This window comes from Netta rufina (genome assembly GCF_964035555.1).
Source record: "Netta rufina genome assembly, chromosome: 2".
NCBI lineage: Eukaryota > Metazoa > Chordata > Aves > Anseriformes > Anatidae > Netta > Netta rufina.
Window position 1 is genome coordinate 43,101,862 of NC_140124.1, and position 16,075 is coordinate 43,117,936.

General features: G+C 38.5%; 1 protein-coding gene across 1 annotated transcript in view; it reads right to left on the reverse strand.

Moving 5' to 3' along the window:
* The window catches only part of GADL1 (glutamate decarboxylase like 1), a gene marked incomplete at both ends in the record, with an annotated part of 71,018 nt that extends 56,627 nt beyond the window's left edge, over window positions 1–14,391 (reverse strand). The window contains 8 exons of the mRNA XM_084281607.1: window positions 921–975; window positions 1,089–1,168; window positions 9,315–9,430; window positions 10,855–10,961; window positions 11,658–11,748; window positions 13,458–13,584; window positions 13,727–13,899; window positions 14,355–14,391. Of these exons, the coding sequence (XP_084137733.1) occupies window positions 921–975; window positions 1,089–1,168; window positions 9,315–9,430; window positions 10,855–10,961; window positions 11,658–11,748; window positions 13,458–13,584; window positions 13,727–13,899; window positions 14,355–14,391 (786 nt within the window). The remainder of the gene's footprint in view (window positions 1–920; window positions 976–1,088; window positions 1,169–9,314; window positions 9,431–10,854; window positions 10,962–11,657; window positions 11,749–13,457; window positions 13,585–13,726; window positions 13,900–14,354) is intronic.
* Between the last annotated feature and the right edge of the window lie 1,684 nt (window positions 14,392–16,075).

Consider the following 16,075-nt stretch of genomic DNA (forward strand, 5'->3'; position numbering starts at 1 on the left):
GTGCATAACACAACAGCACTGCCATGCCTTTTCTGTCAGCCACAATAGTTTCCAAAGCAGGATTTCATGGTAGTCAATGTCCACACTATGGATGTTGCACTAGCTGATTAGTATTCCCAGATCATGGACTAAGGGCTGAGCTCTGAATCCTACTGTTGTCATGAACAAACTCGAAATGAGGTGACCCAATCAAGTCAAAAGAAGATGCAATGTGCCTTTTAAGTCACATTGAATCCCCTAAGTTCTCTAAAGTAAATTGTATTGACTATATTAAGTTCTATCTTACAGAACGTGGTAATGTAGGTTAATGTTGTCCAAATATACACGAGTACATTTCCAAATGGTGATCTATCACTTTCTGCTTGGTAAAGTCCCTGTGGGAAAAGAGGCAGAATGCAATCTCTACACTTTTCCTGCAGCACCAGAAAGGATGAAATTTAGCATTTTCAGCATGTATGATAGTTTCAGAGACAAAAAGCCTTATCTTATAGCTCTTGCTTACTGCAGAGACTAAAGCAATAGCTTCTGTAATAACAGAAAAACCTACAGTTTTCATTTGCCTTTTAAGGAAAGCAGATACTGCATATATTCCGTTTGAAAAGGGATTAAGGGCAAAATAAATCCTAGGTATAGAAGAAATGTGCTAAATACTTCAGAGCAGCATTGTACTCAGGGTTTTCATTAATAGTGAACACCCTGTGGAATTTTACTCTCCAGAAGCAGCATAACACCTAAGAGCCTTGGCTCGCTCCACAAGTCTGGGGCAGCTGGATTACACCTGTAAGAAAAACACTGGCACATCAACTGTCCTATTTTTAAGAGTTCACTCACTCTTAGTTTTCCTTCCTTTCACTCAGACGCAAGCACACAGTCTGCATGCACTCCTCCTCTCTCCTTCATGCTTTCTCTCCCCCTCTCACCTCTTTCCTGGCCCGCTGGACTTGTTTCTCCAGTTCCTCAGGTATCATCTTACCTCTAAGGGACACAGATGTAAAACTTTTTCAGTTACATTCAAATAGGTTGGTTAGTACAGCACTACTGCATTTTAAAAGACTCACAGATCACAGCCATGGCTTTTGCTTGCTTACCTTTCATCTGTTTTGATGAAGTAAACATTCTCTGTACCAATACCCAGAAAAGAGGCTGCCTTCTTCATGGAGTAGTGGCACTGTAGAAGAAAGAGCATGCAAAAAAAAAAAGAGTGAGTAAACAAGTAAAAAGAATGAAAAGTTCCTTAGTATAGGAAACAGCGACACTGAAATTAATTTAATATCAGCATATAACAGTCGTGACAACAGTATAATCTAACACAAAAAGCAAATTGACAAAGCTATGCAGCAAAAAGACATATCATACTTCACAATTAATGACACACTAAAGAGCAGGAAAATAATAGAAAAAAAAACACAACAACAACAAAAAAAAAAGATGTGTGCCACGTTTCAAACACAAACTTAGAAATAAAAAGCTCTATTACATACACATTTTTTAAGCTGATTCTCCATTAGAATGAAAAATAGAAAGTTTGTAATGTCATCAGGAAAGAATTATTAATTGTTTCAGCATGTTTTAATAGAACAGAACTAAAAGTATCAATAGGTATAAAGGGCAAATGCACAAGAAGGAAGGTCCAAAGGCTATTGAACACAACAGCCTAGAGGCAACCTATAGGTCTGAAAGCCCAAAAGCACCACTCCTCGTAAACTGGGACTAATTAAGATGTATATAGAAATGCCTAAATCTTCTACCACTTCATAATTCCAATGTTTTCTATACATTTTCTCAACATCAGCTGTTGGCCACTGCCAGAGACAGGATACCATGCTAAATTGACCTTTGGTCTGATCCAGCAATTCTGGTCTCATAGACTCAAGGAGTTCAAGTCCCAGGACTTACCGATGTTTTTAGAGGTGGTACAGTCAGGACTTCCAAAGCTTTCAAATTCCTATCTCTGAAAAAAGACCTGAAAATCTTGGTGTTTAGACCAAGGTTGTCCACATTAATTTTGATCTTGAAAGCCATTATGAAAGCAAAAAGGCTTTACATGGGACTTAGCACATAAATTAACATGGATTTTGCAAGAAGTTCCAGTTTGGACCTATCTACGTTTCCACTAATTATTATTTCAGCAAAGAATTTTAGCTAGGTCTCACCACAGAAATGTCTGTAAATGAATGCAAATGAGTACAGAAACACACAGTGCACTTCTCACTTTACACTGAATAAAGGGCATTAGTGTATGAAGCCTGTAATGTGACTGTAAAAGATGTCCCTTCACCTGACCAAAGGATGTTAGAAATTGGTTTTTATTCAATCATAAAGAGGTGAAATGTCTCAGGTGAAAAGGATACTTGAGCTCACTGTCCACCCTGTACTTTGTACGCTTTTTTTCTGTTAAACTAATAGTCAAGGCTTTATGTTACCATCTTTCCAATGTTCACCATTATATGCTAGGACCTGCTCTGTTGTGGATACTGTTGTTCCAGCATAAGAGTATTTTGTCTTATTCCAAAATAATAGTATGCTGAACTCACGCAGCTTAATCCATCTTCAAGAGTTGCCTGGGAATTCAAAATGCAATAACCTTCTTAATCTGAACTCATTATTAAATATCAAAACTACTCTGAACAACTTGTAGCATGACAAATGCCTACCCACTCATGTCAGTGGAGTCAGTTTTGAGAATATCAGCATCTCATAGGACTATACAGTTCTCTTCTCAGAATAAAGATCATCCATGCCTTGGATTATCTCTTCTCAAAAAAAAAAAAAAAAAAAAAAAAAAAAAAAAAATTTAACATTATTACTGAAGAGTTAAATAACTCATATTCCAGCAACTGTGAAGATGTCTAGAATTGTTGCTTTTCATACAGGAGGTGAAGCCAGGTGGATAATTAATTCAATTTTCTTCCAGAGAGTTCACATAAATGCAGTTACAGCAGAACATAATTATGAAAAATGTACAACATTTTAATGTGTGGGTATGAATATATTAGGGGTATTAAAGCCTGTCATGCTGATTTTGATGAGACAGATGATCTCAAAGGCCTCTTTTTCTTTTTGACAAAAAGGTTTTCCCCATCATCGCCCACTTTTTAAATACAGGCATGCAAAAATACTACCTGATACTATCTGGTAGTTCTAAGAACTCCTGGTTTTGTAACATGACACATCCACAAAGCTTTTAGGACTCATTTATTTAGACTTTTACAAGAATAACAAGATACATAGGTAGATAATTAGTCATACATTATATCGATAATGGCAACATGACTGTAGTTACATTTTGCTTAGTAGAAGTTTGGAGATGCTTTCAACAACTTAGTGAATAATTTGAAATACAAGTAGCCTCTATCATTGATTTCTGTCCATTTGGTTCAAATGAAAGGTATGAATCTGTTGTCGACGGAAGGAAGACACAGACGCTCAGTATGAGTGAACAGTGAACTTCAACCTTAATGGATAGCTCAGTCGCCTTTTATCTAGTTTGAACATAATCAACTCATACATATTGCAAAAACTAAGCTCAGGATTGGCTAACATTTTCCCGCTCTTTTCAGGTAGTTCCTCCTTCTTTTAGCCACCGTCCCGCCTTAGGGACTTTCCCCATCGCTCAAGGGCATCGTGTCCTTGAGCCTGATTGGCTCTCAGCCAGCTGTGTACGTGCCAGACTCATGTGAGTTGAGTACGGTACTTCACTAGCCCATTGCCTCTTAACTGCCCAACATCCACGTGTCCTATTTCACTTAACCATTCCTCCACAATTCCCCCGTTTTTATTTTGCGCTACAAATACCTTCTCTGTGAGTTGCTCTGGTTTCTTAGTTAGGCAGTTAAAGATTATACGTGCAGCAACTATAATCAATATAATTATAAGTAGAAAGCGAAGTCCCTCTTTAACTAACAAAACCCATCCACCCATGTTCCCAAAAACAGATTTAAGCCAACCTTCAAACCAACTATCTTGTACTACAATTTTTTGCATATGATCCCTTAACCATTTCAACTGGTCGTGAATTGACTAACCATGGTCGGAAAGATAAAAGCAACACATTCCTTCTACATCTTCACACCCATGTCCCTGAGCCAGCAGTAAGAAATCAATAGCGGCCCTATTTTGCAATACAGCATGTCTTAGACTCTCCATATATTGTGACATTTCAGAAAGAACTTGTGTTGTTACATTTGATTGTTTAACAGCCCAACAAGCAAGCTTATTAATGTTAGTCAAAGCGTGTGCAGTTCCCACACCAGGCACCAAAGAAGCAAAGAATCTTTCTGCTGGACCCCACAATTCTACATCATCATTACAGTCAGAACCCAAAGTTTTTAGTTCTCGTTTAATTCTTCTGCTCCTTGTCGAGTTCTGCCACGAGTGTAAATCTGGAGTGAAAAGTGTGAGTCGCCCTAGGTAACACGGTCCTCCAAAAGCATTGGCTGGTACTCCTTGCCATGCACGGTCTCCACAGATCAAAAACATGCCAGAGAGAAGCAGCACAGCCGCCGCTGCTTCCATGGTTACGTCAGACAGGCTGCAGGGTCCTGATGTCCGTCCCTCTGCTCTGTGCCGACTCGCCACACGGTGAACTCCAAGTGCAGCGCTGCTCGTGGCGGTGACTGAGGGGGGTGGGGAGGCTCCCATTGCCCCGTAGCCCCAAGGCAGCGTTATCATTCTCTCTGAAGGCGGCAGTGGGCAATGCCCAGCTCCAGCACTTCCCGGCAATCCCAGTCGCTCTGTAGCGGCAACAGCGACTCTCTGCTCAGCCTGATGTGTAGCTAAAGCGCTAGTGACTGTTCTCCAAGGCTTCAATAAATTTTTTAGCAGACTTAATATCATTAATAACATCACCAAACAATTTATCTCCAAATTTACGCCACTCTGTTTGTTCAAAAAACTGTATCAGGATTTGTAAAACAACCCTGCGCTACTGCATATGCTAATAACCCTGGCAAATCTTTTTCTACAATCTATATCTAAAATACTCCGCTTTTCTAAAAAGCATCTGAGCAAATTATACGCCGCTTGTTTTTCATACCTTTATATATACAGTTACAGCCTTTCCAAAGACCTCGGCGGCGCTTTTCCGGCAGGACCCTTTATAGGCTCATCCCGAGTGCGGGGACTCCCTTCCACCTTCTGAGCTGCGGGTGCGGGGACTCCTGTCCCTTTCACCTTTCAGACCTTGGCGACGCGTGACCGTCGGGATCCTCTCCCGGGTGCGGGGACTCCACGTCCCTTTCACCTTCCCGACGCGGGTGCGGGGATTCTTGTCCCTTCCACCTCCTGGGCTGCGTTGCAGGACCAGTTCCTCCCTTATTCCGTCGAACACGTGGCCCAGGATCACTGCCAGCAGTGTCCAAATCCCGTTCAGATAGGTCCCTGTTCGGGCGCCAAATTGTTGTCGACGGAAGGAAGACACAGACGCTCAGTATGAGTGAACAGTGAACTTCAACCTTAATGGATAGCTCAGTCGCCTTTTATCTAGTTTGAACATAATCAACTCATACATATTGCAAAAACTAAGCTCAGGATTGGCTAACATTTTCCCGCTCTTTTCAGGTAGTTCCTCCTTCTTTTAGCCACCGTCCCGCCTTAGGGACTTTCCCCATCGCTCAAGGGCATCGTGTCCTTGAGCCTGATTGGCTCTCAGCCAGCTGTGTACGTGCCAGACTCATGTGAGTTGAGTACGGTACTTCACTAGCCCATTGCCTCTTAACTGCCCAACATCCACGTGTCCTATTTCACTTAACCATTCCTCCACATGAATCACTTGGAATAATATGACTGCTTCACATTCAGAAAGCTGTAGGTCTGCAAAATCAGCATACTAACAAAGAAGCTATCACTAAATCAAGTATTTTAATATAAAAAATTGGATGGGAGAGATAAGAGGCTTGAGCACATCAGAGATTATACCAGAGAGCAGAAGGAAGGAGCAAAATAAAGGGAATACCAAAACAAAACAGGTTGCAAGATACACTGTTTCTCAAATGCTTCTGTTCCTCCTTCTGTCCTACTGAAGACCTGAAAAAATTTGGTAGGTCTACAGTAAGACAGAAAAGGGACAAGACATATTAAAACGTAGACTTGAAATATGCTTCCTTTGATGAATAATCTTTCGGTTTTATTGTTTGAATACATACAAGAATTTCCTTTTTTCACTATCATAACCAGAAGCTATTACACTAAGTTACTCCACGTCATTTAAATATATATACACACACACACCAGAGAACATTTAGCAGCTCTAGTCACTACGTCAACTAGTTCATTTGTTCATAGTGCCCTTTCCAAAGAGAAAGGAATACTCAGATAAAAGATATTATATGTACCTAGATTATATACATAATATCAAGTAATAATTTTTAGTACTATGAGTTCAGATTTCTCTTGCCATGTCTTCTGTGGTTTTGTTTGGACATATTCAATCGGTAGCCATTAAGAGTGAGAAGTGAATGCCTTTAGGCACAAGATCAAACCAAAACAGTGCATTTAAGATGTGCTCCTGTAGTCTTTTAACTACAGCTAGACAGTTTTCTTTTCCTAATGACATTTGCAAAGATAAAGTACTTTGCCACTGTGTTCATTAAAACAGAAGATAGATTTGGATTTTCTTGATTCTGAAGAGTTTCCTAGAAACATGATTGCATAAAGCAATTACAATTTTATGAGACTTTTATTACTCATTTTTGCCTGCTGTAATTTCAACAGGGGACAACATGGTGCGTTAATGTTGTGTTCTCCCACTTTATTACTTTCATGATCAAGTTGCATTGGGGAGGAATTTGGTTTCATTGCATCCAAAAAATTACTCGTATCAGCATGTATGTTTCAACTGTTTACACATACACTTGTACCCTCAAATTGCCTCAAATTTCACAAATTCCTACCTTTCAGATCAATGTAAAAAGTTATTGGGTTAGAAAAAAAAGTTGAAATGGAATTCAAATAGTGAAAAATAATCAAAATGTGGGCTCTGTTCTACAACTACAGCTGTGTTCAGGTATTACAGAAACAATGATAATGCCTCAAGAAAGTGGGAATTAATTTGTCTACAGCTAACTCTATCTCAAGAAGAATCACTGTAATTGTCCAGCAAAAGAACGTGGTTACATCATTTGGCCACAATTTTAAGTAGCTTAGCATTTTACTTGTAGGAACGAGGAGCATTTTTGCTGTTGGCCAAACAGAGCTTTTGAGGACCTTTAGTGGGTCACACATTAAAACATACACCTTCAGATTATCCACAAACATGCACAGAATACATAGCCCCAGGTCACATAAAATTAACTCAGTGACAAGTTCATGCATTCCCCTGCTCTACAGCACGGCAACTCTTTCCGTCTGCCAAGTGCCAGACTGGAACTGTGGGACTTGGCAACTCAAGGCAAAAATCATTTCATTTCAACACAGTGTTGAAGCCAAGCCCTGAAATAACATGAGTGTCTTGAGTTGACAGTGTGTTTTTGTGTTTTAACTCCTTATCAATACTCTCAGTTCATTACAGCCTCGTGGCTTCCCCATGCCAACGCTATTTGCCTTACCCACTATTAAAGCTAAACACTGGATGTAACTTTTCCTTTTTTTTTTTTTTTTTATGTATATATATATATATATTTATTTTTTTTAATTGCTTCCACAGTGAAAAACAGGTCTATGCCCTCCAGGTACTTCTGAAAACAACAACAAAATGCTAAACAAAAGAAACCTCAAGATAAAAGATGATAACTGAAGAGTGTGTGATATGACCTCTTGTGTACTTTTCAGTGTTGGCCATTTATTAAATATAATCGCAATAATACTACGTATCTGAATTAAGCTAACTTCCAAAAAGTAACATAACTTGGACTCGGTACAGATGAATCTAAAATAAGGATACATGAATACATACATCTCCTCCCTTATAATGAAGAATAAGAGCTAGAGATATTAAACAACAGTCACAATATCTAGCTGCTTAATATGGCAGTTTTATAGCAAATGATTACTGAGTACTAAAGACAACATGGTTTTGTGAATCAAGCAAAGTATAACAGATGAAGACCATTGTCTCACAAGTAATTTAACAATTTATTTTTTCTGGTTAATTTTGTGTTTTACGGTTTTCATCTTTCTGGTAAAGCAAAAATACCAAAGTAAATTCAATTTGTTTGTTTTTGTGTAAGAGCGTACTTTTATTTAAAATTTTCAATTAAATCAAATGTTAGTTTATGATGAAAATTCTCCATGCTTCATTTCAGAAGCATTAAAATAAAGGGTTTCAACCTCATTTTTTCCTCCTGAGCTATTCTGAAGATGAAATGTGATGAATTAAGCATGAACTGGCATGTCATTTTCATATACATGTTTTTCAGAAAGAAAAATATTGACATAAAAATACAACTTTAGGACATTTGGATTCAGTTTCAGAATATACATGTTGTCTTGGGCAACTTACACAATGCTTGTGTCCCTCAGGCCTCTTCAATATAAGCATCTCTTGCCTACTTACCCTGCAAACTGTTTGGGGCATAAAAAACTTAAGAGCTAAAATTATGTCGCTAACTATATACTTCCTAATACAATGAAGTCCTCACTGCCACTGGGAATTTTGAACAGTGGAGTCTGTAATAATACTTCTGCACTAATCCAATGATAAAATTTGAGGGACAGGTGAGAGAAAAGAGCCTCTAAAAAAAATAAATTTGCTTCAGAATAAATGTATGAATGTGACTCTATTTCCCAAGGGCAGATATTACTCAAAACCCTTTAGACTTGCCACATTTTTCCATTATTTAAAAAAGAGCTGTCTAAAGATCCAGCAGCTTTTGCCAAAATACTTCATGGTAGGTTTGGATTTCTACCACAGAGAATCTGTGTTCAGATACAGGGTATAGTGGGAGCTGCAGAGAGCCATTTCACAGGTCCATGAGTGCTCAGCTCAGTACAAATTAAACTTGCAAGAAAAAGCTTTGACATTTGAAACCTACACATGGTTCCTGCCAGACTTTATGCTGTGGGAAATCAAAAGCTGCAGACCTCTATAACATCCCACATGCATTCATCTTCAGGTTTGCCCCAGATACAACCTTTTCTTTTATCAGCTGTTCCCAAGAACGCAAGCATCTGTTGTTGTGGTCTAACAAGAGAGCTTCTGCAGGGAAATTTGTCATCCAACTTCTCCATATAGCTTTGATATTTCATATCATTCACTGATGACAAACTCATTGCACCAGGGCTCCATCAGATAGGCAAATATAATTTTGCAGCCATTGAAAAATAAAGTTCATTGTTAGAAGCTCTAAAATGAATACAAAAGCTTTTTTTGTTTTTACCTCTTCTGAAGTGAACAGGACTAGTCTTGGCAAACCTGAAAGCCCTTTTTCTTTTATCTCAGGACAAAACTTGTATCTTGCCAAATTCATAGCATACATATTAGAAACAGAGCCACCTGCCGAAAGAGAAATACATTTATCATATTAACCATAATTCTAGCACATTTCTGGTGTCTGAGTACTTGACATATTAGTATGCACCCATAATAACTTAATTCCTCCCCAAAAACCTGCAGATATAAGAACTGTGGGCTCTTCAGCATTTATGGAAACAGCTGGTTTGAATGGAGGTTTGAATGGAGGCATTTCCTAAAGAAGTAAGGATTAAAGTAGTAAGAAGTAAGAGCAGCTCTCCCTGGCAGAAAATACCCTGCAACAGGGTCTTCTGATAGACACCAAAGCAGCACCAGCACAGCTGCCTATACTGAGCTCAACTGTGGCTGTACCTAACAGAGTCTAGATCCCTCAGGCAGCCAGAGTATTATGAGAAGAAAATTGAGAAAAAAAAATTAGAAAATCCATAGGGAGTCAGATCTGAAAAGGTCTGCAAGGTATGATTTGGACAGGTTTTATTTACTTAAAGGAAAAAGAAAACAAAATAAGAAAAACCTTACATAAAACTAGCATTAAAAAGTACGATTTGTTTAGCTATTGGCAGTATCTTGGTAAGTTTGAATTAAGCACTTCTGCATTTAAAGCAAGGATTCTACTGAAAGTACACATCAAATCTGACATAAAAAATCCATATTAATATTTTTTTTCCACAGATGTTCCAGGGGATTCCATTTTATTTATTTTTCTACCACTTGCATGTAGGACTGAATTCCTGGCCTTGTTTTTTTTTTTTTTTTTTTTTTTTTTTTTTTTTTTTTTTTTTAAGGGTTGGCACTAAGTTCATTTCCTCATTTAATTTATTTTCCCATCCCCAACTTAGATATGAAAGCTTCACATCCAACATAACTTAGAATAATATCATTACACTTAATTATTTCCAGGTACGGGATTGGAATGCTGCTTTTCAGAACATTTGAAAACTGTGGCCAATCAAGAAGCTTAAGAAATATTTGTTTGACTGGTCTATTTGTAACATTTCAAAAAAAAACTAACAAAACTCAAAGAAATCAAACTCATGACAAACCCACTAAAACAAACTCTGGCTCCCACATGTGATACCCAGGATACACACTTCAGTGCCTCTAGGCACCACTGCTTGGTGTCTAGCAACTACATCAGCTCCGTCTGTCAACCAGTGACTCAGTCCAATAAAGCTGTTGGTATTGTTGTTATGAAGTTCAGGAAGGGCTTCAGTTGCAAGCAATTTATTTCCACACAATTATATTTAGAACAGTTTTCATTCAGATGCTGATCGGATTCACATTCTATTAGAAATACCTAAAACAAGCCTGGATGTCATAGTTTTATCTGTGCATCACTGGATTTTGCATGCGTTTTCAAATGGCCTACACAAATCAAATGTCCACTGAATTACTATATTAGATGGTTTATCATTACTCATCCTGAAAATATGTATTGTTCTTACCTGGATTAAATATGCCATCACCTTCTTCCCAGCCTATGAACTCAATCATTTTCTTGATGACTGTCTCTTCCACTAACAGAAACACAGGGGATACTTCATATGTATATCTGAACAAAAATAAAAGCATAATGATTGGTGTTAAGATTACACAACTCATGCTACAGAATCTTGTGAAAATTAGAGGTTTCTTTATTAAAAGCAGACCACCATCAGCAGTAAAACTCTAAACTAAAAACACCATGGATCTGACACAGAAGAGCAATTGTTTAGTTCCTGACAGCATCACATTGACAGTTCCACTCTCAAAGTAATACATCTGAGTTTGATTTTAACATAGGTCACAATGCTTAAGCTTCAGCTATAATGATCTATTGCAAGCAGCAATCACATTTTTGTTTAGGCTTTATATCTGCAAGTAAATAGTAGACAGGTAATCATTTGCATTCAGCTCTGTGCAGTGTGTTTCAAAGGAAGCAAACAACTGAGTAAGTTTGATTAATTCATTTTTATATTTTTTATGCACTAAGTAAGAAAAAAGTCTAGGTTTAAAAGTGTTGGAAAAAAGACCTCTCTTCTTATGCCCCAATTCACAAACTAGGAAAATCATCAGCTTAGCCAACTTTCCGCTGAGCTATTCAGCCAATCCAGACTGTATTCTTTCCCAAATTCCTGCACAATTCCTACCTTCTCCTCTATAACACTGAAAAACACAGAAAACAGAAAATGACTGGGGGAAGGGAGGAAGCTGTTACTTCAAAAAGCATGCTAGATTCATCATTAAGAGTACAAAAAACTACACTTACACACTTGGGTTCAATGCTTCGGTAATGAAACGAGCCACTAATGAGTAATAATCTATTCCAGCATACAGCTGATTGAAAAATCTTGGATGACCTGAAAATATAGATGAAAAGCAAGCAATGACAGAATGTACATGAAAAGAGAATATATCACAGGCTCTCTCAACTGAATGCCGATCACTGCAAACCACAATTCGTTCCATCATTCTCTCAGTATTTTATGGACATACTGTCCTTTCTTCAGGAGAGACAAACCTTTGAAAGTAAAAGTCGCAAGCCTTTTCAGGTCTCAAAACAAGGTTTGAAAGACGTAAATAGAGCGCAGAATGAATGTGGGTTATTCACAAGTTTTACAAATCAAAAAAGAAGTGACTGACAACAGAGTATGCACGGTGGCCTTTACCAGCAGTCTCTAGAGGCTGTGATGGACATTCAGAGACGTTTTGCTCAGCAGTAGAATATGGGAGCCTGCCAATCCCAGGCAGCTGTGCCTGTGCTCCCACCAGAGACTCAGTGTTGGTATAGGGAGGCAGTGTAACAGTCTGGAAAAGCTTGCTGCAGACTTAGAATGAGAAGCTGAGAGGAATTGTTTACCTGCCTCAAAACACTGAGATATAACTAAATTATGAGAAAAATCTACATTATTGCTGACTATACTAGCAAGTCAGTTCGGCAATGGAGTCACCATCTAAATTTTAATCCACTGCATAGTACTCCTACATGCAAAGTCAGATAAACTGTATGGCTCTATGCATATTAGAGCTGAGACTTCAATAAATGTTTATACTTAGATTAAAAACTATTTGCACAGCAAATTTTTCATATTTAATATTCTTTCCAAAGTGACAGTGCAACAAATGGAAATTTGAAGTCAATTTACAAAAGTGAGATAAACAGAATGTCTTCCATTAATTCAGTAATGATATCTGCATATTATTAGTGCACTGTCCCTTTAGATCAGTATTAGTACTTTTCTATGGTTTTCAAAGGCATAGGTTCACCTTCAAAATTATTTTATGGTTTTACTTACTGTAGCAACAGTGACTGTAGCAGGGAATGTGCCCTGGAAATGCACAGCTATTATATCACATGTCCTTCTCACTTTCCAATATACATCCTAAGCTGTGTCACATCTGAAATCCTGAGCTTCTGATATAGTGCACTACTTCCTGAACAGATGTTATTCATCCCTCTTTTGCTAAGATTGAATTGTACTTCACATGTTGCCGAAAGGTTAGCTGTAGAGAACTAATCTTGCAGAGATGTCATGTACTGTCTCTAAAACACTGCAGGCTCTTCTTCTCACAGAGTCTGGAACAGGAATTACTGCCTATCAGCAAATTAACATCCTATAAGACTATTGCTCCATAGAAAGCAGTAGTAAATGCAGGATAATCATCACTAAGAGTGCATCCTTATTTGTACAAAGGTGACTCCACTCATGAAATTACATACAAAGGTTTTTCTCTTATCTACTTTGTTAGACTGTTATATCATACCTGTCTAGGCAATTTTCACAAGACTTCAAAAGGACAGAATCTACCATGAACAACAACGGCATTACAGGAATTAGCTTTTGATTAGCTTCCTTTGATTATACCTTTTAGTAAATCATAGACACCTATGGTGACTAGCATTCAGTCAAACGACTGAAACCCAACCAAATATTTGCATGCTTGTAGAGGCAAGTAGAAAGCAAACATTTAAACCCCTGTTTTTTTCTGGAAGATAACAGAACTTTATGAGCATTATCCTAGGTTAGCATACAACAAAATTAGACAACACTAGAAATTGCATTCCTACTGGTTTTGACGCTGTATTGTATAACATCCTGGCAGAGTTGCAAGAGTTTCTGATGAGATTCTCCAGTGTCTCTCATTTCCAGATCAAGAATCTTCTTCAGTGTTTCCGGGGCCCGCCATTCACAAACCTAATGATAGGTAGGAGGGAGACACCAGCAGTGAACAGGTTAGCTAAAAGAAAGTCATAAAGGTACCAGGTAAGCACCACATTCAGCACTGTTTTCCAGAACTGCCCATTGGAGTGAAGCATGCCACCAGATAGTGCTTTACCTTTTCTGTGACATCATTAGCTTTCTGGATCACTTCTTCCATGATAATCTTACAGGCCTCTTCCACAAACTTCTCTCCTGCTTTTGAGTCCATTATTGGACCATTTAGGATGACCCCATCCACCAAGACAGCATTCTTTTTCTTCTGGAGCATATCCTGTTTGCAAATATCAACTGTAAGACAAAAAGCTCTGCGTTAGACAAGGCCTGGGCAACGAAATCATAAAGTACTAAATATTTGTTCATTGCTGATTATTTAGTGAATGTAAGAAAAAAAATCATGTGGCTTTTCCACATGTATGAAAATCCTAGATTTTGGTGGAAACATTTGGAAACATCACAAGCAAATTGCTAAATTGCTTGTGTTACTTGACACCTAGACTAGTACTATATACCATATAGCTGGCTATTACTGCGTATCTGCTGCTTTCTCTAGCATAAGAAAGCATGCAACGCACTTTCCAACCTGGGAGGAAAATGCAGTTCTGGCTTAGAACATGATACAGCTGGATAAACAGAAATGAAGTGAGATAATAAGCACTTTCCTCAGCTGAAAACATCTCCCTGCACATCAGCTCTCAAGCTCCCCCTTTCTTCCATGATGTAACTTCCCACATCTTTCTGCTCACCCTTCCCACCAGCCAGTTCTATCGCAGAGTCCTCCATGTCTTTTGCAAAGCTTCATTGACAAAGCTCCACAAAGACAAAACCTTTTGAGATTCCTATCAACATCACATACCTGCTCTTCTCTTTTCTTTCCTTACCCTATTAAGTGACCTGAGCCACCTGTTAACTTGCTGTATTATCCTGTGTATTCACTTCTCCACTGGTGATCACATCCCTCACCTTTATCCATGAGATGTACTCTCCTGATGTGTTGCATAAACACATGGCTACTCCTTCCTTTACATTACTTCTGAAAGCACATCCAGGATGCTTATACAACACTGGACAACAGAGGCAACTGCGTATCTATTTCATGTATTGATTGCATATGCTGAGATCAGGACTCCAGCTTTAATCAACGTGAGGATAAAGACGAAAGTGAGACATTAGGAGATACCAAGAGAACAGACATTTGAAACAGTATAGCGCTGAAAGGAGAAGCGGTAACTACCACATCTGAATTACCTGGGTTACAGACAGCATCTGTATGAGCTTGCCATAGAATAGCTACCATCTGTGTAGCCAGGCAGCACTGCCTTGGAGGGTCTTTTTGAGCCAAAGCTCCAGTGAAGATGTTGGATGGGTAAGGATGTATGTAGGAGAAAATTTTATGCCCAAAACAACTTTACCATCTGCTTTGCTTTTTCCTCCAGTTGCAAAGCACAGATGAAAGGGAGCTTTTTCACAGGTCTAAACAAACAATCGAGTTTCCAGAAGATTGCAAGACAGTCTGACACTCATCTTGCTCATCATAATTACAGTTTCTCATCTCCAGGATATAGAAGAACAATGTTTCTTGTCTGGAAAAGTGAAGATCTTCGGAGTCCATTGGCTGAAAGAAACCCTGTCAATCCCATGGTAACTCAGAGTAGCTATTCAGTTTACTTTCACTTGTTAGGACAGATATTACAAATGAAATTCTAGCATAGGATGACAAATGATACACCAAGCCTCTGCATTTCCAAAATTGCTTCTATTTTTGATCCAAAGGAGAAATATTTTGATGAACAGAACTTTTGTATATTACTGTAGAAGAGGCATATATGTTCTTGTGGGACAGATACAGAACTAGCAGGTAAACAACATTCCATCTTCATCAAGCAAAGAGGGAAAATCCTCTACATCTGAGAGCTCAGTTCTGAACATCATGATTCTTAGCATACCACTGCAGGGGCATCATATAGAAATTGCAGCTTTAAAGTCTTAGAGGTCCCTCTCTGAAAAGACAATCTAGTAGGCCAACTTTACAAGACCTAAAACATCATGTATTAAGGAATGGGAAGAGACCAGGTCTTTGGGCAGGCAGAATAGGAACTATTTTTGGATTAAAAGTCAAATCTTTTATGTATAAACAGCTTCATAAAGTACTAACCAGAGCTTAATATAAACACAGAAAAACTCAGTCTTACCATCTGGAGATCACAGAAGCATTTAGGTTGGAAAAAACCTCCAAGATCATCAAGTTCAACCGTCAACCTGCCCTACCAATTCCCATCACTATACTATGTCCCTTCGTGTCACATCCAGAAGTATCTTAAATATCTTCAGGGACAAGGATCCCATCACTTCCCTGGGCAGTCCACTCCAATGGCTGACCACCCTTTCCATGAAGAAATTATTCCCCATGTCCAGTGTAAACCTTCCCTGGTGCAACTTGAGACTGCTTCCTCATGTTTTATCACTG